This window comes from Trichoderma aggressivum (assembly GCF_033847375.1).
Source record: "Trichoderma aggressivum f. europaeum strain CBS 100526 chromosome Unknown scaffold_018, whole genome shotgun sequence".
Classification (NCBI taxonomy): domain Eukaryota; kingdom Fungi; phylum Ascomycota; class Sordariomycetes; order Hypocreales; family Hypocreaceae; genus Trichoderma; species Trichoderma aggressivum.
In genome coordinates this window covers 91,360-114,488 of record NW_026946384.1, presented here as the reverse complement: position 1 = coordinate 114,488, position 23,129 = coordinate 91,360, and the positions used below count along the sequence as shown (strand labels likewise).

The 23,129-nt window shown below is 51.8% G+C and overlaps 5 protein-coding genes across 5 annotated transcripts; 1 reads left to right on the top strand and 4 right to left on the bottom strand.

Moving 5' to 3' along the window:
• Positions 1 to 270: 270 nt before the first annotated feature.
• Positions 271 to 777, bottom strand: Triagg1_5223 (uncharacterized protein; the record flags this gene model as incomplete). Its single annotated transcript, XM_062899714.1, has 1 exon — positions 271 to 777. One exon carries the CDS (start codon positions 775 to 777, stop codon positions 271 to 273), a length of 507 nt encoding a protein of 168 aa, XP_062755697.1.
• Positions 778 to 3,132: 2,355 nt separating this feature from the next.
• On the top strand, positions 3,133 to 5,243 carry Triagg1_5222 (uncharacterized protein; the record flags this gene model as incomplete). Its single annotated transcript, XM_062899713.1, has 3 exons — positions 3,133 to 3,378; positions 3,460 to 4,656; positions 4,698 to 5,243. 3 exons carry the CDS (start codon positions 3,133 to 3,135, stop codon positions 5,241 to 5,243), a joined length of 1,989 nt encoding a protein of 662 aa, XP_062755696.1.
• A 5,825-nt stretch (positions 5,244 to 11,068) lies between these two features.
• Positions 11,069 to 14,269, bottom strand: Triagg1_5221 (uncharacterized protein; the record flags this gene model as incomplete). Its single annotated transcript, XM_062899712.1, has 1 exon — positions 11,069 to 14,269. The coding sequence occupies one exon, from the start codon at positions 14,267 to 14,269 to the stop codon at positions 11,069 to 11,071; it is 3,201 nt and encodes a 1,066-aa protein (XP_062755695.1).
• A 1,166-nt stretch (positions 14,270 to 15,435) lies between these two features.
• On the bottom strand, positions 15,436 to 18,114 carry Triagg1_5220 (uncharacterized protein; the record flags this gene model as incomplete). Its single annotated transcript, XM_062899711.1, has 2 exons — positions 15,436 to 17,894; positions 17,955 to 18,114. 2 exons carry the CDS (start codon positions 18,112 to 18,114, stop codon positions 15,436 to 15,438), a joined length of 2,619 nt encoding a protein of 872 aa, XP_062755694.1.
• Positions 18,115 to 20,431: 2,317 nt separating this feature from the next.
• Triagg1_5219 (transcriptional regulator family: Fungal Specific TF) lies at positions 20,432 to 22,981 on the bottom strand (the record flags this gene model as incomplete). The annotated part of the gene is made up of 3 exons (XM_062899710.1): positions 20,432 to 21,238; positions 21,330 to 22,304; positions 22,733 to 22,981. 3 exons carry the CDS (start codon positions 22,979 to 22,981, stop codon positions 20,432 to 20,434), a joined length of 2,031 nt encoding a protein of 676 aa, XP_062755693.1.
• Positions 22,982 to 23,129: the final 148 nt, after the last annotated feature.

Below are 23,129 nucleotides of genomic sequence, written 5' to 3'. Positions count from 1 at the left end.
ACGCCCATCTGATGCGTCGACATTGCCGTCGTCAAACATCAGCCCGCTCATCCAGAGCGTAGAAGTGAAGCCATTAAAAAAACACCGGGTATCGACCCAACTCATTTGTCATCTATTCACATTGCAGTCCACCAGTTGATTGGAACACCAAACGTCCGTCCCCGTAGAAGAATTTGTAAGAGTAAAGAGTGGAAGAATTGAATGTTGTGAAAAAAAGGTTCATAGAGCTTTTGGCTCTATGAGATAGAAGTGAAAAAGAAGGGTGTGCGTCTAGAAGACGAGGGCAAAGACGGCAGCCAGGGCGACGGCAATGACGCCAGACTGAGCCATCTCCTTGGCGGCACCGCTGGTGGGCACGGTAGGGGGAGCGCTTCCGGTGCCAGAAGGACCGCTGCCGGCAGGGCCGGTAGGGTGAACACCAGTGCCAGAGGGAATGGTGACAATGGTGGTGGGAGCAGTGGTGCCGACGGGGTTGGTGCCAACAGCGGTGGCAGAGGTGGAGTTGGAGACGGGCCAGTAGTGAGAAGAAGTTGGGGCAGCAGAGGAGGTCTCGGCAGCAGAAGTGGTGATCTCAACAGCAGAAGTGGCCTCGGTGGTGGTGGCAGCAGCCTCAGAGGTGGTCACAGGGACGGTAGGAGTGCGGTAAGGGCAGTCTGTGACGGTCTCGGGGCACTGAGTGATGGTGTAAGTCTTGGTGGTGGTGGCAGTCAGAGTCGACGTGCTATCAGCAGCGACAACGGCAGCGCCGGCAGCAATGAGGAGAGTGGAGAACTGCATTTTGACGGTTGTTGAGAATGAGTCGTAGACTTGAATCCGGATGTGGTTTGTTTGTTGCTTGAAAGAGAGCAGTGGGCTAGAAGCGCCGGGCTAGTATGCGTATAGCAGTTTAGAAGAGAGAGTGTGTGTGTGTATAGTAGCAATGTCGTCGAGACAGCTATGAGAGTGTTTGAAAGAGTGTGGTGAGTGATGAGAAAGAGAGGGAGAAGAAGAATCCAAAGCCGAGCTGAGGGGCCCGATTCCCTTTTGTCTTGACTGTCCGCCGGTGGGAAATCTCTGACAGTTCCACCAGGCAGCGGCCACGTAGGATGGCAATGGATCCCCAACGGAGCCTGGGCGCGACCGGTCAACCCTCAAGCCAGCATGGCGCAGACCATTGAGCGGCTTGTGGACTGGCTTCGTGAGCTGGCGCATCCAGGCACCTGTTGTGATTGGACACTACCACGCAACAAAGACCCGATGGTGGACCTGAGCCAGCATCTCACTGGCCATCTCGCGGTACCTTGCATAAATGGCCTCTCGGAAGCGCATCCTAGATCCATTGACCCTCCTTTCCGTTGAGCTATTCTTGCATCCGGGAGCCGGGATTGGCCATGTGCTGTGGTCGATATGCTTCTTCGGCGGCGCTGCTGGATGCAACCTCAGCAGCTGGTGATTGGCAGAAGCTGACGACAGCAGGGAAAAAAAAAACTTTTCTGATTCTCGCCATCTCACTCGAGGTTTTTCTCCCATCCATGCTCGAGCTGGACACTGTGTGCATGTACGAGCATGTACGACACGCCGCCGTCACACACACACACACACACACACACATAATCCCTCACCCACGTCCACTTCCACTTGGACCTCGTGCCTGTGCCTGTGCCTGTGCCTGTGCCTGTGCTCGCTCCGGTTGAAGTTGAAATTGGCTCTAGGCCGGTAGCCGTGGCCGGGCATGTCGTGCGCGTTTCAAGGTCGCCGTGTCAGCGCCGGCGCAGCGTATTAAGGGAGGGCGAGCTCATTTCGGTCCAGGTCCCCTATCTCAAGCTTTGGTCGACCCCCGGCTCCAGGCCCAGGCCATTGCGCGCTTCCAGCCCAAACAACCGGCAGCGCCAAAACGAAGAGGCCAGGGCGAAATTGGGCGTTTCCAGGCTCTTCTCTCCCCACTGGCAATTTGGCAAACTGCTTCCCCCGCTCGCCGAGGAGAGACGCTACCGTGCTGTGAGACGCCCGATGCCCCTTGTTAATACTGTGTCGAGCAGTTGCGTTGGGCTGACTCACGAGATGGGCCAGCTTGACTCGTCCATCGAGATGCTGCCAAGGCAGACAACTTTGGGTCTACCGTGTGGCCAGCGTGCATTCAGACGCCACACTAGTGTTGGGAGGTTTTTTTTTTTTTTTTTTTTTTTTTTTTGCCTTGTGGTGGAGTGAGGCCTTGTTCAAACCGGTTTGTGAGTGGCGGCGCGATATTTCTCGCGGTGCTCCATATTGTCGCAGCTGGAGAAGAAAAGGCCGAAAGTCCGTACAATAGCTTAGTCAGGTTTGTTTTCAGCTGCCGTTTGGTGCCTGAGGCGCGAATTATTTTACTACTACGTATACCTAGGTACCTCTGTATCTTCGTGTTGTGGTATGACTAAGGCGTTCTATTTTGCTTCTACGGGAGGATATACGAAGCCAACGGCCAAGAAAAAGGAATGGAAGATTGTCTGGATGGGTGTCCGTGCTGTGCTGTGGTGAGCATGCTGCTTCCTCACGATACGATCCTTTGTTCAACAGAGAAGGGATCGGCAATCTTTCAGCTTCGGCTCAGCCGGTATATACGGGGGTTGGATTCGCCCTGTTGTTGCTTGTAGGGTGTAGTACCTGTAATAGCCACTGATGATGGCTTCAATTGATCAAATCCTTTTCTCATTAGCTCAAATGCTTCCATCAGCACCTAATTATGCCCAAAGCAGCGCCTGTAGATGCTCATCGCAGCTGAAAGACATGCCCCGATCCATCTAGCACGGCTGTCACCCTGCCCCGGCGATACGAAGCCCCAAACGAAGCTGCAATTTACAGGTCCCTTGCACGCAAATTAAGGCCCGCCCTAGCGTTGCCCATCACAGTTTCCCGCTGAAGCGACCCCTTTTTGCCCGCTGTAGCGCTCGATCCAGGCACTACGGAGCACTGCTACTTACTGGAACCCCGCCCCCACAGCTTGGGCCATCTCCCGGGTAGAGGCAAACAGCTCAATGCATCGCCGACACCTGGACGCGACATCGTGACTCGGAATCCAGAGCATTCAAGATTAGCGATCGCTTAACCTCTGCGTAGCTGCTTCTGTGTGTTTTCTGTCTTTTGTTTCTTTTACTCAGCATCGCATAGCATAGCACCATGGCGTCCTACTCGACCGATCCCGCGCTGTACATCTACACGTCGCTGACGGCCGGCTCCTCACACATTGTCACCGCGACATCGCGTCTCGAGACAATTCTGCGGGCCAACCGCGTTCCCTTCAAGGCCATCGACATCTCGACCGATGACAAGGCTCGCATGCTTTGGGGCCGCCGTGCCGGCAAGGACGAGAACGGCCGGGCGAGGAAGTTTCCTGCGCTGGTGCAAGAGGGGCTTGTTTTAGGGGTAAGGTGGCCTTTTTTTGGTTGCGGCTTACAGCTCACTCAACGGAGCATCGGGGACATTTCAGCTGACCGTAGAGAATAGGATATTGTCGAAATCGAAGAGTGGAACGAGTATGGCGAGCTCAAGCAGCACATCAAGATCTACTACGACGAATTCACCATCCCCGATATCAACCACAAGTACCCTGAGCCGGTCAAGAAGAAGAAGACAGTCAAGAAGTCTGCCGCCGCCGCCGCTGCTGCTGCTGCCGGTGTGGCCTCTGGCGAAGCTGTGCCTGCTGCTGCCACCGATGCCGCCGTTCCTCCGCCTCCCCCTGGCCCGGTCCCTGAGCCCAAGGTTGGCGGTGGCCCAACCCCAAGGGCCAGCATAGATACGGTGCGCTCTGTGCAATCTGTGCAGTCCGTGCAATCCATTGCCGATGAAGCAGCAAAGAAGGCTAAGGAGCTTCGTCTGAACTCTTTGCGGAAGAAGGTGCACGGAAAGGAGAAGGAGAAGGAAGAACCAGCGGCTGAGCCAAAGGAGGAGCCAAAGGAGAAGACTGAAGTGGCCGAGACGGCCAAGGAGAAGGCAGAGGAACCAGCCAAGGTCGAAGAACAAAAAGCAGAGGAGCCCAAGACCGCAGAGCCAGAGGCCGAGAAGGAGGACGCCGAGAAGCACCAAGACAAGAAGGAAGAGGAGAAGGTTGAAGCTAAGCAAGATGACAACCTGAAGGAGAAGGCTGCGGAAGAAGAGCACGAAGAGGCCAAGCCCGACGCAAAGGAGGCACAGGACAAATCTGATGAACAAGATGCCAAATCTGAACACGAGGAACATGAAGAACTTGAAGAAGTCAAGGAGGAAGAGGAAGAGGAAAGTGACAACGACCACGATAACGATAACGACAACGACGATGTTGATGAGAAGAAGGAGGCCGAGGAGGAAAAGGAAGAGGAGAATGAAAAGGCCGAGCCAACCGCAGAGGGAGAAGCCGTCACATCACAGCCCGCCGCCGAGCCCGCCCCGGACGCCACGGCCAAGACGGACGAGAAAGCCAAGAAGTCGTCCAGCGCCGAAAAGGGCAAAAAAAAAACTTCTTTTTCTTCTTCTGCTTCTAAAGACGCCAAGCCCGGAGACAAGGACAAGGCGAAGCCTGCGCTCAAAACGTCAACGTCAACCCTTTCTTCGTCTGCGAGAAAACCTGCCGCGTCTCCAACCTCGGCCAAGAAGCCCGCCTCCTCTCTAACCTCCTCCCCTTCCACCAGAAAGCCTTCCGCGACGCAGTCCTCTTCGACGAGGAAGGTGTCTTCTTCTACATCCGCAACCTCTTCCTCAGCAACTAGATCTTCTTCAACCACAAGAACGTCTTCAACGGCGAGATCGACTTCCACAACGAGAACTTCAGCAGCAAGATCTACTTCCACAACAAGAACTCCCTCCACAGCGAGATCTACATCTACGACAAGAACACCGTCTGTCGCAAGATCAACGTCAACGACAAGAACGCCCTCAGCGGCGAGGTCCACATCAACAACAAGAGCACCCTCAACGGCAAGGTCCACGTCAACAACAAGAACGTCTTCCGTAGCAAGATCGTCTTCAGTAGCAGTCAGGTCTTCGTCAACGGCGAGATCCACGTCAACAACGAGGTCCACATCAACAGCCAGATCGTCTTCAACAACGAGAAAGGTTTCTTCTTCCGCCGCAACGCCGTCTTCGCCTTCAGTAACACGAAAACCTACTACTTCTTCCACTCGGTCCTCATCTACAGCCAGAAAACCATCAGCAACCTCCTCGTCCGCAACCACATCCTCAGCCAAGAAACCTTCATCCTCTGCGACTTCGTTAGCCTCAAGACCGAAAGAGCAGAGCACCAAGGACAAGGATAAGGACAAGGAGAGTACCGGTAAGTCAGATAAGACAGCAACCTCGTCAGATCAACCAGCTGCTCCCGCCGCGGAGTAAGAGTTGTTGCTTCTTATCTTTTTCCTATGTCATCAAACTTGTAATGTGTGCATTCAACCACAAACTTTTCCTAACTTTTCATATCTCATGTTATGTGTCATGGTCCCTGTGCTACGAAGGGAAGGTGGAGCATATCTGTGTAATATGCTCATGCTGTACGATATCCCGGGCGTGGCCTGATTTAATACTTTTTTCATCACTTCAGATTTTGGGGGGATGGACTGATCTTCGAGATGGAAGATATTCTATTTTCTTTACTTTTCCTTTTCTACTCTTGTAATTTCTAGCATTCTCAAAAATGCAGTAATTTTTCGGGCCAGATTTTTATGTTCTATTGCATGTGACAACGTGATATTGAATTGGGGGTGTCATGCTTGAGAGCTAGTGTTTATGATGCCGCAGATTGAAATAATGACTGATATTGCGCTTGATTCGAAAGCTAGCAACATCTATAATATGAAACCAGTTGTTGAATCCAGTATATACATATCCAAGTAAAGACTGATAATTTGTTCCCAGACGTAGGATCACTGTCTCAACTGCAATAGTACATGTATTGTGATAAGTTACCTACTAATTTAGGCTGAGGCTCAAAAGCTACCCGTCTGTCGACACTCACTGGCTGATTTGCGTTTTCACAGCGTCTTTAACCTCACCTAGAAGCTGGGCAGCTGAAGCATGGGCTTTCAATTGGTCAACAAGTCAACTAGGTACTGTGTCAGCATAGTAATGCTGACAGATTACTTCGCAGCATTCTTAACCTCACCCGAGTGCTAGATCTCCCAATCATAACAAAGGGCCTGGCATCCGGGCCAATGATCAACCAACAGATCTCCAGGTCACCTCATTCACAACATTTCACAGCATTTATAGCCTCACCCAAGCGCTGGAGAGTAGAGTTAAAGCCCGGGCACTCTTATCTCAGTTCCCGATCACAAATTGCCACCTCAAGGTTCATGATTCATTTCCTTTTTCACAGCATTCTTAACCTCTCTTAAGGTCATGTAGAGTTAAATCCCGGGCCCCTATTTATATCCTCTAATCATAAAAGGGTATCTGGTGTACTACAAGGCTTAGTGGCCTCTACAGACGACATGTTCACATCGCCCGAGTGATAAAGCCTCCATACCGCTTATGTCGGCTTCGTGTTACCTACCTAGTAGGTATATATGAGAGTACTAGGTACCTAGGCAACTACTAGGTAGTACATACCTAGTACCTGGCAGTAGTGGGACTCTGTTGCAAAGGGTCCCTGTCTTTTTCACAGCATTTTTTACCTCACGCGAGAGCTAGAAAGCTTTAAACCCACTTTATATATGAGCTCCCCAGTTACATAAAGAACTATTAGTCTAACTCTCTACATGCTGCATAATTAGTATTTCACAGCGTTCTTAATCTTCCCGGAGTGTAAGTGCTGGAGAACTGAACTCTAAAATTTTATGTTTAGATAGCTGTCAGGTCTAGGCAGCAATGCATAGATGCCTGGAGCCGCTCGCCTTCACAGCATTTTCAACCTCCCTCGAGAGCTGGCTGCTGCCTAAAGATACCCTCCTATCCGCTGGATCGGTTCCTTCACAGCATTCTTAACCTCCCTCGAGTGGTTATTTGCGGCCTAATTGCCACCCAACATTACAAGAGCCAGAGAAGGATAAATGATGACGTTAATCTTCGCACCATCTGTTATAGAGCGTCACCCTATCATCAGATCTATTTATATATCTATTTACTAAAAGTGATTATTATGCCTAATCTCAAGAGCTAGGGCTTACAATGCTGCCATATAGTCATAATCTATTGCACTTTATTTGAATGCTAGTATCATATGTGACATATAAAACAAGTGATTCTAACGCAAAGACTATATAGTTGATGTTCCTAAATGCGATATCACAGCGTCAACTGCGGAGGTGTTCTGCGTTATTATTAGTTACATAAGTAAACGAAGCGAATGAGCGGATTTCCTTGTTCACAAGTCTTTTTAACCTGCTATATGGGTTTTCACTGTGGTGAGGATTACTGACAAATAGAGACACAAGATGTTTAACCTCACTCGACCACTAAAGCTGTAGTGAATCCTAGTGTGATGCTTACGGTCGACAAAAATTTCCATCTCCCTCATAACGTTTTTAATCTCACCCAAGTGCTGGACAGTTGAAGCCTGCTATTTACCTCAGCTCCCAAATAGCAAATGACTCAAGAATTTCACAGCATTCTTAACCTCAACCGAATGCTAGAAAGCATAAGCCTCATTATAGTATTAACTCCCTGACATGAAGGGGCAAGGTGGAAGATCCTTCACAGCATTTTTAACCTCACCCGAGAGCTAGAGAGCTAAAGCCCACTAAGGATATCAGCTACGCAGTTACACAAAGTATTAATCCAACCTCTATATGACACATCTATATATATAACTAATATTTCACAGCACTCTTAGCCACTGTAGTGCAAGTGCCGGAGAGTTAAGTTTTTATTGCACCGGGTAGATTCACAGCAGTTTTAACCTCACCCGGGAGCTGGAGAGCTAAAACCCCCGCCATTATTAAACATCTTCCAATCATAAAAAGGTCCGGTGTCGGATATAGCACCAGATCGGCGACTTGGTCAGACAGACTTGACCAAGTCTTCTTCACAGCGTTTTTCGCCTCTGGAGAGCCAAAGCCCACTACATGTACTTATGCCGGCTCTCCAATTATAAGAAAAGGTTGGTAGACTGCCCGTTGTCCAGAATTCCAGCGGCTTCAAGTACCTAGTAAGTATGTGAAGGGCAGCCTTCCGAGTTCATTCGCTTCACAGCATGTTTAACCTAACTCAAGGTGCCAGAGCTGAATTTTACAATTTTATGTATTGCTGCCGGGGAAAATAAGGAATTTTTCAATTTGATGTATTGCACTTTAGATACTTATATTGCATTTTAACCTCCCTTGAGCAATTGATCGCAGCTCACACAGCAAACAGCAATCCTACATTACAGCTTCAAAGAAGAATATGACCAATCCCAACACTATCTATTATAGAATACTATCCTATCACCGATTTTATTTATTTATATATTCATTCACGTCAACTATTTAACATGCCCATCTTGGAAGCCAAGATTATTAATGCTGTATATTGCAAGAATGATCTACTACACTGGATTCAAATGCGAACATTATATATAATATATACAACACTACTTGTTAATTCTTTTGAATATATATGTACCATCTAAATAAAGACAACCAATATGTGCCTCCCAGGTTTGATGTGGCATCATTGCGTCCACTATAATATATTATTAAATACCAGGTAGGCAGGTAAACGAAGCAAACGGGCTGACTTTGACCTTGTTTACTAATATTTTCAAACTGGTAGTAAGGGTACCTAGCTATATGGGTTTCCATTTTAGTTAGATTTATTGAAAAGTATTGACACAGGATTTTTGACCTTACCCAACTGCTAGAGCCGTAATAGGTCACGGTGCCACGCTTTTTATCGACCGAGTTTGGGTAGCATCACAGCAGTTTCATCCTGGCGCGAGCGTCAGACAATGAAGCTCATTGGATCTTATTTTTCTCATGCCGTCTTCAGACCATTTTCTTCACAGCAAATTTAGCCTCACCAGAGTGCTGGAGAGACCGTGCCCACAAAGTATATCAGCTCCCCGTCACGCGAACAACTCAAGATCTACATAAGCGGCCCTCGTGGGCAGCCTCAAGTTTTCACAGCATTTTTAACCTCCCCCGAGAGCTGGCCCACTCCGTATATCAGCTCCCCAGTCACACGAAAACTATTGGTCCAACTCTCCATGTGCCGCATAACTTGGTAGTATTTCACTGCATTTTTGACCTCGCTGTAGGGCTGGCTGCTGCCTAACGTATTTGTTGTCTGAATCGGGAGGCTTCACAGCATTTTTAACCTCACCGGAGATGATAGAAAGCCAAAGCTCCCCATTTATATCCTCGCAGCTTTAATGGTCTTTTCCATAGGCTCTCCTCCTTTTTCATAGCTTTTTTTTTTTGACAAGGTTGCCTGTAAACAAGTTAACCTTCCAAAAGAAAGCCTGAAATTACGATCTTACGACCTACTTTAACAATTACAAGCTGAGGGGACGATCTTTTTACAACCGGAGGATCTATGCTTTGCAAGCTTCTACTTGAAATTTTAGTATGTTCTGGTTTGTGTAAGGAACTGGACTAGTTGCAGGCGGGTTTTCTCTTTCGGGGTGGTGTACATGTAGCTATTTATTACGAGGGGATTTTTCTGTCTGCCACTTTCGCTCGCTAATGGGTTAGAGAAGCGGTTACTGATACTTTAGATTGAGGTAGCAAGTGTAAAGAGGATGAAGGATTTGACTAGAAAAACTGATATGGATTGAATAGATATATTGTACTAGTGCCTGCTTAAATGTGTTTGATACCGACCTGAGCTTACCCAATGACTTTTTGAGTTTTACTACTGTTAATTCATATATAACTTCAATACTGTTTAACAGTATAGCGGACGTTCTATAGTATTAGATAGCTTGAAGTAGTGTGTTGCTAATTACGTAGTTGCGTTTTATGCCTCAGCGGGCGAAGCTATTAGCTTAGGTAGGCCCTATGGCATAAAATCTTTACTCAAGTGCTGGAAAGCTGAAGCCTACTGCTTATGTTGGCTCCCCAGTCACAAATAACTATTTGATTTGTGATGTGCTGCATATCTGTAGTTTTCGCAGCATACGAGCATGTTTTTAATATCCCTAGAGCCATTGGTAAAAAGTCCATATTGCCACTCTACAGCACAAGTACAACCCAACACCACCTTCAAATCATCCCGTAGAGAATATCATCTCATCATCAGATTTAATTATTTGTTTGTATATTCATTTACCAAAGCAATCAACATAGCATGCAAGTGCTAGCAGGCCGAATTTTACATTTTGTGCTGTCAGACGTGGGCATCACTACATGGTGGCTTTCACAGCATTGTTAACCTCACTCAAATGCCAGAGAATTAAAGCTTGCTACTTATAACTCCCAATCAAAACAAGACGCGCATTTTCACAGCACTTTAAAACTCACCCCAGTGGTGGAGGGTTAAAGCCTGCTATTGATATCTGCCAATGAAAAGATCTAATGGATACAGTGGAAAAGAACGCGCATTTTTCACAGCGTTTTTAACCTCACCCGAGTGTTGTGCCGACCTCGGTGTGCCGCATCACGAGATAGTACCCCGCAGCATTTCAACTTGGCCTGAGTGCCCGAAAGCTGAAGCCCATATTGATATCTCCCCATCAGTTGAAAACGGCCTGGCAGCCTTGCTGTCTTCACAGCATTTTTAATCTCACTCGAGAGCTGGACGGCTGAAAGCCACTTCGTATAGGTATCAGCTCCCCAGTCTCAAACAACGACTACACGTACCCCAGCACCGTCACCAAGAAGGGGTCCTTCACAGCATTCTTAACCTCCCTCGAGCAGTTGATCGCAGCCCACACAGCAAACAGCCACCCTACATCACGTACCTGGTCAGAACAAGGCCAATCTCCGCACCATCCCTTATAGTATCATCCTATCATCGGATTTATTTATTCATTTATTTGTATATTCATTTACCAAAGCAATCAATATGCCCATTTTATACTCCGTATATTGCCAAAGCCCATCCGCCTCCCACCAGAGAACCCTTCTCTCCCCCCTCCCCCCTCCATTACCCATCCCCCCATGCCATAATCATATAGTAATATTAAAAGTTTCATACTCAACTTTTCGAGAAAAATCTATCAACCCGTTCACTCCGCCCATCCAAACACCTCACACACCGCCAAAGTATTACTCCTCACCCCCGTCAACGCAACCAAGAGCCCCACCAAATCCATCGCAATCAACAACAAAGCAGCAAGCATAAACCTCGGACTAAACACCCGATACAGCATCAGATGCCGTCTCAGCCACCCCGCGAAGCTCATCGTCGTCAACGCCTCAACCGCGAAATACGCGATAAAGACACCCAAAGCGCGGGCCGTCGTCTCGAGGATTCCGCGCTGCTTGGGCCCGACCTTCCACAGGACGATGAGCGGCACGGACACGGCGGCGAGGATCTGGCCCGCAAAAGTGTTGAGCGCGACGACGAGCGGCGACCACGGGTAGCGGATGGAGAAGAGCGGGATGAAGGCGCTGTCCCACTGGATGCTGGAGAGGACGGCCTGGTGGCCCGTCTTGAAGAAGTAAAAGTTGCCCAGGATGGCGAGCATCACGGGCCCGATGGACTCGCCCTTGAGCTGGTTGAGGTCGATGATTTCGGCCAGGCAGAGGATCTGCCACATCATGAGGGCCAAGGCACCCGATCCCATGGGTTTGGTGACGAGGATGCATGCGGCGAGGAAGTTGAGCGGCAGGAAGAGGTAGCGAGCGCCCATGGCGTTGCCGTAGCCGAGAATGGTCACCAGCTGCCCCGTCTTGGCAGACGTCGACAGGATGGAGATGTTTGGCGGCGCCCAGGCAAACGACGTCGATCCAGCGATGAGGGAGAGCGCGAGGATCACCTGGGCCAAGTAGACACCAGCCGACTTGAGCGTGCTCTCGGAGAGCCTCTCGGAGAGCCACCCACCGTTGTTGGCGGCATCAATGGTCCAGTACAAGGCGGAGAGGAAGAGGCCGCCGCGGAAACCGTATCCGATCCACGTAGGAGCCAGGCCCTCGTATGACTTTGAAGGCATCAAGAAGGCCCTAATGACATCAGGAAGGATGAGGAAGACGGCAAAGGGAATAGCCAGCTGCCAGGGCGCCGAGGTAGAAGACGTGACGGACGCGTAGTAGGTCGAAGTACAGTAGGGCATCTGCTCCTCGCGGCAAAGCTTCGAGTACGACGCCAATCGCCCAATGATGATGAACGTGACTGTGTGGTAGATGGCCATTGTGCGGTCCACTTTCGATTCGATGCGGAACGAGGATATCAGAGCAGCCACGCCAAAGGTCGCAATGAAGAAGAGCAGGATGGAGTCTTCCCAGATTGTGTACGAGTTGGACGCGAACCCGATAGAGTGGCTTAGAGTAAGCACCACAGACAACCAACCCCAGAACGTGCGCGGAAGAATGTTGAGAATCGTCCTGCCAGAGGTAGACAGGGCAGAAATGACGCCGGTAACCAAGAGCGTGACTACCAAAGCCGCGAGGCCATCCATGGGTTGCTTGCGATACAATCCCACGGCAATCAAGACTCCCACGACAAAGAGCACTCGGGCGTCGGCCAGCCCGCCCAAGAGGCTCCGGTGGAAATGCTGGTCCGGGTGCACCTCCTGGTCTTCGTGATTCAAGTTCATAAGCTCCAGCCGCCTCTCAGCGTAGTCGAGCTCAGCATCATTAGCCACGACAAACTCATCATCTGCAGGCCTTGACGAATACATGACCAGCATCACAAGACCAACGGCAGTAACAAACACACCGGCCACCATCCTGGGGACGTCAAACCGAGCCCACAATCCCTTGTAGACCTGAAGAGTCTCGTTCTCAAACTCTGTAAAAGCACTGTAAGCGTCCCTGTAGCCCAGCCCAGCAGCATTGGCCGCCGTCCACAAAGCAGCGGGAGAGCCCGGTTCCACCGTCTGCGAAATGCCACGGGCCTTGAAATACGACTGCCTGTACCTCTCGATTCCAGCAGACGCAAGCCGCGAAACAGCCGCCAGGTTGGCCCAGTCGTTGCCCTTTTGTCCCGCGAAAGCCTCCTCAATGGGCTTTCCGAGGTTATTGTAAGGGATAGGAATACCCAGAAGCAGCGCAAGAGTCGGCACCAGATCAATCTGGTTGACAGGGCGAATTTTGGCAGTAGCCGGCGGAACAGCAAACTCAGGTGAGGTTCTCCCAAAGATGGGCCGCTTCGAGTACATCCACAGAGCCGCCTCGACCTCGTCGTCGCTCTCCCCTCCATGATCGCCCTTTGCGTCCATACCATGGTCGCCCATGACAACCAGGAGCGTATCATCGTCAATCGATCCCGCGACTTTGGTGACAAACTCGTTCATCTGCTGCAGCTTGGCCGCCATGGCAGAGTGGTCAGGCCCATAACGATGTCCCGCATGGTCCACGCCCAAGCAGTGACCAATGAGAAGATCCCACTGGCCGTCTTGGGACGATTCCAGCAGCGGAAAGATGTTGTCAATGACGCCATTGTCGACGGTGTGCAGGTCCCACACGTTGAAGCTGTCGTACGCCTTGCTGATGTTGGACTCAAAGTACTCCGGGAACAGGGACCACCAGGTATCGTCCCCGAGATGCGCAATCTTCTTGCCCGACTCCCGCAGCTGCATCAGCAGGTTGTCCTCGTCAATGGCCGTCCCGGCAAAGTTGCTCCCCGCGTCGATAAACGTCGGCAGCGTCCCTGTCGTCAAGCCCTTGAGCCGCTGCAGCGTCGTCGTCGGCGGGTCGGCGATAAAGGGCCGCAGGAACGCATTCTGGGGCTCCCTGACAGCCGAGTCGTACAGGAAGGGGAACGAGTTGTGAAAGGCATGCGCCGTCGCCGGATCCTCTGGGACGGTAAAGTCGTAGCGCAGGGCGTCAATCAGAATCACCACGGCCCGGTCAAACTGCCTCGGGTGCCAGCATCCCTTGTCCACGTCCAGCGCCGCCTGGCTGGCCGCCAAACCCTCGACCGGCGGCGCGGCACAGCTGGACTTGTCGTCGAGCACCAGCCTCGTCAGAAGGAAGCCGCTCGCAAACAGCCAGATGCCCACGCCGTGGACGGCCAGCAGCCACGTCCAAAAGGCCGCCGTCCACCACCACCGCCGCTCGTAGGCCCTTTGCCGCTTGGTGTTGAGCAGCTCGCGCTGCCGCTCTAGGATCTCCGTCTGTTCCTGTTCTGTCGGCAGGCCCTTTTCTTTGGCCTCGGCATCCCGAGCCTCCCGAGCCTCCCTGGCCGCCCTGGCCTTTGCAAACTGCTTTGAGATGGCCTTGTAGTCGAGGCCGTCGGCCGGCTTGGAGCTGCTCTTTGGAGGCATTGCTTCTATCCGCGGGTCGCAGTCACGACGCAGGCCATTGGCCGCCTCTCGGGATCCAGGCAGTGAAAAATGAATATGAGGGAGATTGAAGAAGCACTAGAGAAGAAGATGAGAATAAAATAAAATTAAAAAGAGGAAAAGGGGGAGAGATTGGACAAGGAAAACAAACGCAAAGAAAGAAGAAGGAAAAGTCGAGCGTCGGGCTACGGTGTTCTCCAGCAGAACCACATTAGCTAGCAAAGCTGGTTGGCCAAACAGCTGTAGTGGAGCTGTGCCGAAGCCGAACGATGGGAAGCGCAAAGTGCGTGAATTTGATGGAAGCTCATTTTTGGCTTGTTTGATTCTTTGCAACTTGAGACATTTTAAGCTTCCAGGGGATCCGGCAATTCCAGAGCCGCGAATTTGGGCTGCCAATGGCCTCCAATTGGCATCGATTCATCCTGATGACGTCGCGGGTCCTGCATTTGCGCCTAAGCATTTGCCGGCAGATGCGCTATGGCGTCAATCCATCAATTGGCATTGACATCCAATCGACTTCAACTCAACTCAATTCAACTGACTTCACGATTCACATGGACGTCAATTGACAAGACTGAATTCAAAGTGTTGAAAATAAAACCACGTTTCATTCGTAATTGCCATACTATCAATAATAATAATATCAACATGAGCCTCCGATCCCATCAAACCCGCCCCCCCCCATCTGTTCAATTTTTTCTCACTAAAATGTACAGTCATATACGCAATGAACGGCCCATCCCATCTCTAAAACCCAGCCAGTCATCCCATCATCCTTGGAGCAATTCCCATTCATCTCAGGCATCCCGTTCCGTCATCATCTTTGAGAAGAGAAATGAAAAAATGACAAAAGAGAAAGGGGAAAAAAAAACATTATCAATCAAATGCGTGCAGCAAATGCAGAGTTCTTGAGAATGCCATCCCAAACGCCTCTAATAGATAAGGAAAGGTATCCTACGACTCAGCGCATATGCAGCATCCCACCAAGAGAAAGGAAAGTAAAAAAAAAAAAACTAAATCACAATCATCTCCAGCCTAGATCTGTATGTACACAGGCCACCAATGGCTATGTTCATGAAGCTAGCGGAAGTCGAGCACGTCGTTTGCCAGCCGTGCCGCTCGGACTGGGCGGGTGGTTGGAGAGCAAATCAAAATCCCCTCTCGGTATCATCATACGTGTCCGTCGTATACGTGTCCGTTCCGGATGGAGGAGGATGGCTACTGCTCGCTCTTCGTCGCTCCGCTCGTCGTCTTCTTCTGTTGTCTGCGGCCGACTCGTTGCCCTTGTCCTCCTTAATCTCCGTTGGTGGTGCCGTTGACGGCACGACTGGTGGCACAACCGGGGGTATAGCCGCCGGTCCGCTTGGGACTTCTGTTGGAGGTCCCATGCCGCTCCATGTGCCATGGCTGCCAATACTAGAGACGCTGGCATTGGGCAGCTGCATGTGCGGTGGTGCTAGGTGACCAGAGGGTCCGGCTTGAGCGGGCTGGGCAGGCTGGCCAGAGTAATAAGCCGAGTCTCTGCCGCGTCTGTCCTTGGCATGTGATGGGTTTGGCGGAGGGAGTGGTCCTACTCGGCTGGCATCGTCCTGAATTCTGCTTTCGACCCTGCTCTCAGCTGCCGACTCTGCCCTCCTCTGGCTATCGTCCCTGCGGTATCGGCGACCCTTGGTGGGAGACTCGGAAAGGCTAGATTGTGAATTCATTCGGCTCCTCCGCGCCAGGGATTCCTCTTCGGTGAGTTTTCGCAAGGTGACGTTTCGGTCTTTGTCTTGAACCCTGGACCTGGCGCCTGAAGGCTGGCTCCCCGAGCTGCTGCCAAACCGTCCTCGCTCTTTCGCCGCCAGGTTACTAGCCCGGGCGGCCGCCTCTGCCGCAGCCCTTTCGCTGTCCATTTGTCGTCGAGACTGATTGCGTCCCGTGGGCCGGTCGGCCAGAGATGTCACATCAGATACCTCGGAACGGTGGAGAACGCCATGAGGGTCGCTGGGCATGGCAGGCATGGACAAACGCTCACCACGCCTGGGTGGAGGCGACTCGCCAGGGAGCAACGCAGATGTGCTAGGCGGCACTCTGACAGCAGCGCTCAACGGCGCCTTTTGGGGTGGGCGTGAGAGCTCGGTCTGGGTGTCAAACGTAGATTCCGTCATGTCTGATGACAACTCGGTTCCCGTAACGGTGCTGCGCCTCTGGGGCGGACGGCGAGAGTCCCTGCGGATCGGAGATGTGTATTCGGTGTTGGTCTGGCTGTACCTCGAGAGCTGGGTGCCGGACCTCATCTCCTCTTCTTCCCTGAGCCGGTCATCCTCTTCTTTCCTGGCACGCCTGTCGGCAAACTTTTTGGCAAACCACCCGACTCCCAAGGTGGCGAGCACGCCCTTGGCGAACCCACCACCACCACCAGAAGGTCCATCTTGCTGTCGTCGCGAAGGAGAAACATAGGATGAATAGTCGGAATCATCATATCCTCGTGCATTTCCGCGGATATCCGAGCGAGAAGGAGGCAGCGACGAACGCCGACCCGAGTCACGAGCTCCAAAGGCGGAAGCGGTCTGAGTAGGGGCAGGGGCGCGCGACGGCGGAATGGTGGACGCATCATCGGTGTACTCGCTGGCGTACTCGCTGACGGTCATGGCGCGTCCAGATCTGTTGCGGCGCGGGGTTTCGGTAGACACGGCCGAGTATTCCTCGTCCCGTTGGTCGCGACGGCTCATGAAGTTGGAAAAGAGCTTTCCAGCACCGAAAACCGCCGCCGCGCCCCCTAATGCCTTGAGCATACCACCTCCGCCGCCGCTTCGCTCTGGAAGATCCGAGTATTTTTCCGAAACATAGCTCGGTCGTGATGAGATTACCGTTGGGCCGCGACTTCTCGACATGGATGGGGACCTGCTGCGAACTCGGCTGCGATCGTCATCGTGGCTTTTGCGTCCTCTGGCCAAGGCAAAGACTCCTGCAGCGGCAGCCAGAGGCCCCAGCCATTTCAGCTTCGAATGGTGTTCCTCTCTATGTTCAGAGTAGTATTCGGATTCGGTAATGCGAGTCCCTGCTTCGGAGCGACCTCCCGGAATGTAATGATCTCGGCGGCCTTCAGCCTGGTAGCTGAGAACAAAGTAGACCAGCAACAGGAAACCCATCCAAACGGCGTACAGGATGAAAAGAACCTTGGGCGATCCGTACAGAGTCAGGCCGAGGGGTATCTGGACGATTCCAAGGATGGCGATGGCTCTGCCTAGCCACTGATGAAGCATGATGCGAAGGGATCGCATCTTGGTAATGTGCTGGATTATTCGACCGCCGACGAGCTGGACGACGAACATGACGAAGATGGCAACGCCGATTCCATGGTGGGGGTTCGAGAGGGCCCTCTTGGGGCCTACGGCGAAGAAGGGCAATATGAAGGCGGCCGTCAGGAGCAAGAGGGAGAAGACTTGGAGCCGGGCGTGGTATCGAATCGTGTGGATCGGCTCCCTCGTGTAGAACCTAATCAGCATCACAGAGAAGGGGACCAGGAAGAGGAAAACCACGGTGGCCAGTATGCCGTGGGCCAGGATGATGGTATGGTACTGGTGAAGCGTAGAGAAGCGATTGCCCATTCCTGCGCCAAAGACTGTCAGACACCAAAAAAAACAAAAGACGAGCGCGGTTGACTCAGACAGTCAAAACTAACCATTGTATCGCATGGTGTCAAAGTCGGTGCCCTGCAAGTTGGGGAGGAGGAACGTGTTCTTGGTAAAGTCCCACGTCCCATCCCCCACCACCATGGTGCCGGAATCGTAGCTGACGGACCCGGGCGAGGAGAGCTGGTCTGGTGCTGGTGCCGGCGCCATGACGGCGACGACGGCGGGCGGGAAGCGCTGGCGATGCGATCAAGCAGACAGACAGAGGGCGATGGATGTGCGACGGCGTTTGAGTGTCTTGGGCCGACGCCCCCCTTGGCTCTGCGCGCGGTCAATCTTGCTCGTCTGTGGGATTTCGGCCAACAAACAAGGCGTGTTTCCGTCGTGGGGTGTCGCAGGAATGCCAGAGGTTGTGCGATCCGGCCGCGACAAGGGCAATGGGGATGGATGGATGGTTGTTTGTATGTCCCCGTCGTTTGGATGTGGGGGTTTTGCGCGATGCACTGTGCTGTGCTGTGCTGTGCTTGCCTGTGTCTGTATCACTTCAATTGTCGCCCATTCATTCATTCGGATCGCGTGTAACATATAAACATGGTCCAGTCGCAAAGATGCCAAAAAAACAACAACAAGGGGAGAAGAGAAAACAGCTCTTCCAAAAAGAGGTTGGGAGGGCAGAGAAATGTCAATTGCTGCAGCTTTTAGTACAAAGTAGATGCAGCAGCTCCTTGGCTAGACAGGACAAGGCGGTCCATCCTTACGAGGCCTGGCAGAACCAGAACCAGAAACTGAAGCAGCTAGACCTGGACCTGCGCAGCTTCCCTGTTGCGCGGGGCGACGGGAGGTACCCATGTATACCGCTAAGAGGATTAAAAGAGGCTGGAAAGAGCTTAAGTAATGCAATGGAGAGGCAGTCATTGGACAGAGGCGCTGGGCGAATCATGTGACAACACCGCCTCATCAGCGGCCGGACAAGGGGCGCCACTTTTCGGTCAGCTTGTGGTGTGCAATTTTTAGCTCATCAAGGTTGTAGTTTGTTTTCTTTTCCCTACTACAGGTTCTTCTGTTTTTAGACGCCGTGATGGAGCATGACAACTACTAAAGATCCAATGCTTTTGCTTCCACAGCCTGCCAATTACAGCGCTCGCCGGCAACACTCATCAATCAGCACTTATACCGCCGCCTTTTGCAACTTGGAGCTCAATTGCTGCCTCGCATCCCGTTCGTCTTTGACCGCAGGCCCTTTTGCAGTTTGGCGCGCCGATCCAATGACACGGTGCCACGCTTAGAGGACTTGACCCCTACCGGTGGCTTTTCCAGGTCTTCTTTCTGACATGGGCACGGCGAATCCACCCAAGGCCTTTGTCCATCTTGCTCGTACTGTTGCTATAATAAAGTATTTACGAGGAACACTCAAAGAAGCCCGTTTTCGCTTGTTTCTGCCTTTTTGCATTAGGCATATCCCGCAAAGGCTAGCCCATCTCTCGTCAATCTGAAGTTTGTGAATTCGCCTCCTCTCAGCCGCGCATGTCCCTTGTTTTCCCCTTGTTCGTACCTAGGTGCGTCAAAGTGTTCACCTTGAGAGTAAGAATGGCGGCCAGCCGTCTTGGCTGCCGTACAGTAAAGGAGCCCTCCCGTCCTTTTTTAGGGGTCCGATTGGCGGTCTAAAAAGGGCCTGCCAACACATCGATCGACTTGGGGACAAAAAAAGGAGGCTATCCACGGATCTCGGGTGTTTGTTGCCACATGTGACGGAGAATAGATTGTGCAAGTGCTTCATACTGATACTGTAGTGCGCCAATGTTGTGCTTGTTGTGAACCAAGTCCATGCCAAGCTCGCTCGCCCACTCGATACCGCCATGCTGCAGATCTCATCGTCTCAGGAAATCTACCCTAGAACCATCCACATCACAAATATTCGACAGGTAGAAAGCAAAGTTTCTCACAATAACCCATCATTTGGAGTGATGTTTTCATTATCGATGGTAAAATCATGGTTCAGTCTAATATTGATACAGCATTTGCTCTTTGCTGAACCCATATTGAGTGAGGGGCACTATTCAACGTCACTGCTCTTATGGTCCATGAAAAGAGACAGCTTCTTATGCGTGCTCCCAACTCAAAAGCATCAACACATCCCGCTCTTCTTCGACAATTAGCATCGACGCAACAAGACGATCAAGACAAAGGGAAATTCCCAAACTACAGAGTAAAAATTCGAAAAAAAGATTCATGACTCATTAATATGCAAACAAATCTGGGATACCCAAATACTCCAAAAAAAAAGAGGTCGTCTCGCAACGGCGCCTCAACCAACGCTCTGGCCCTATTCAATGCTCCTGATAACAAGGTACCTATTTCAAACTCCCCAATGTAGACCCGCCTGGTTAGTTATTCTGCAGGCAATCCCCTAGTATGTAAATGTCATTTCCCCAGTCTCTATACCTAGGTACTTTCCAACAGACACGTCATATCTACAATATCCTTCCCTCTTTTTGACAAGAGAAAGACTCACATGTCAAGCCTTGCTTTATCCTAGCAGATGGGCCGGCGGCATGCTATCAAAGTTGCTGATGATGGATTCGTCGGCGGCGATGCTGTTCATAACGTCTTCCTGGGTGAATCCAAGCCAGTACTGCGGGTTCTTTTGCTGCTCCTTCTTGATGTGATAGATCTCTTGCGCTACACCCTTGACTTGTCCTCGTGCTCTCTCTGCGGCGCCCCACACGGCAGACAGCTCATTGAGGGCGCCAATGTTAAGGCGGATCTGCTGCCTCAGGTCATCATCGTCGTGTTGGATGAAGAAGAGTGCCCACTTGTTGAGATGCACAATGGAAGAAAGGGTTATGACGCAGGTGAAGAAATGGGTGTGGGAAAGCAACGGCACTCGGTGTGTAATCAGCTTGCTGATTCCGTTGGCGGATGTTATCGTGTGCTTCGTGTGCTTGTTGAAGAGGTCTCCTGCCGGGACCAGCTGGTATGGTGCGCAAGAGGTGATTTTCTCGGACGGTGAGGAGTCGAGCTGTGAATGAGGCTGGTGAAGAAGGATGGACGTGGCATACATCATCATGTGCGCCTGGAACATCATCTCATCGAGCTTACCGTCAGCCGTAAGTGAGTCCCTCTTGTCCTCGGGCAAGTGAAGTCGCCAGTTGGTAAGGAGGTTCTCGATCCGCTCCAGGTTCTCGTCATCCGGCCCGTAAATGGGAGGAGTTCTCATGAACCTGCCCAGGTTTCGGCCACAGAGAATCCGATATGAAAAGGAGGAGAAGCGGCGCTCGTCACCGGAAAATTCTCGGTCTTCCAAATCTTCCAAGCTCATAGGTTGAGGTATGTGCTACAAAGAGAGTGTTAAAGCAAGAACAGTCATTGTTGGGGTGAAAATGGGAGAGGATAAGGTAAACAAGAGCTGTTCAATCGAAACTTACCCCAGACAAATACTGGTGCTCCTCACAGGGGAGGCTGACTTCGGCGGGCACATCGTAAAGCAAAAAGTTGGTCATTCTGTGGACGCCGGCAACCATGCCGTCAATGATGAACAGATCCCACCACGTTCGCCGCCAGCTCTCCTCTAGCACTGGGTTGCTTCGTCCGTTTAGAGTAGCAAAGTGTGCCTTGTTGAGGCCAATCGAAAGAGCCAGCGTCTCGGTTCGGCCGAGCAGCTGGGCCGCCTTTTCGTTTTGACAGCAGCCATCTAGCGCCACAATGGACAGCATCATGGCCTGAACCTTGAAGCCGTCCTGAGGCTGGGTCAGGTCGTCGAGAAGACGCATGGCGTCATCGTACAGACTCAGCCGCGATTTGCCGACATCGATGAAGAGCGATCCAACCCATCGGATCACGGCCATGAGTGGGTCGATGGAGTTTCCATTGGCATAGCGAAGCAGGTGCTCCTTGGGGAGCACAAAGGGGTGTGAACCATGAAAGTAACGGTAGAAGGAGTCGATGCACCTCTCCTGGAGGGTCTGCATGGGAAAGTGAGCGGGGAAAGGGAGGTGGGTACCCGTCACCATGTTGGCGGGCTCAATGCCGTTGATGCTGCAATACGACCGGTACAGCTGTGCCTGCGTGACGGCAGGGGTGGTTTGGAAAGGCGTCGCCGGCGAAGCATCGGCCAGCAGGCCGTTGGGGCTGAAGCTCTGCATGGCCATCGGGGTCGAGGGGAGCGGCACCGGCATGGCGCTGGAGACGCCGGCGCCGAGCAGCATGGGGCAGTCGGCCGGGGCGATGCTGATGGAATCCGTGTCGGGAGGAGATGTGGCGTGGCGTTTGTTTGGGTTGTGAGCTGGTCCTCGACGGGGTCCCTTGTAGCCGCGTCGAGATGCTACGTAGATGCACTCGAAGTTGGAGCCGACGCATCGCGAGCACGGCGTCTGCCCATCGCACTTGAGATGCTTGCTCCGCTATACGATCGGACGCAAACGAGTGGTTAGCGAGACGTGATCCATCGTGTCAATGCGTAATTTGAGTGATGGGGTTTCTTGGCAATGGTGAACATGAACATGGTGGGCTCATGGATGGAAAACTACTGCCGCCAACATGCGAATCTCATACTTTGCCTCTTCCTTCTCCCTTTCTCGTCCTCCTCTCCTCTCCTCTCCTTGTCTTCTTTTTTTCTTTTTTTCTCCTTCTCCTTCTCCTTCTCCTTCTCCTCTCATTCCAATACTTCGTCCCGAGTCAATGCATCGAGAAAAATTGGGGTTTCTGCATATTGTCGCTGGGGGTAGGTATAAAACCAAAACTCTCCAAGCGAGGTCGGCGAATGACGAAAAGGAAAGAAAAAAACGAAAAAGGAAAAAAAGCCCGAGGAAAAGCATTTGTTTCAACTTACGCAAGCCAAGCAGGCCGCAGGAACGGCTGATTCCCGCGAGCGGCCATCGCTGTCGTCCTTGAGATCGGATGCCTTGACTGGGTCCTCCGGGCTCCTGTTCGCCAGGCCAGCATCGGGCACGTCGGCGACTGCGAGAGGAATCCTGACTCCATGCGTGGGGGAAATCGGCGACTGAGATGCAGATGACGAGGAATCAGGTGGTGACAGGGTCCCGACGGGTGTCTGCTGCACACCAGAACTGTTGGCCATGGCGCTGGTGGTTCGAGTTCGTCAGACGGGCCTGGACGGGTGAGAAGTTCTTGCTGGTAATCGAGAAGGAGAAAGTATGCAGTAGGTAGCAGTAGAGGAGGAGGGAACTCTTGATTGAGGACTGAAGCTCAGGGGAGGAGGTTCGCTG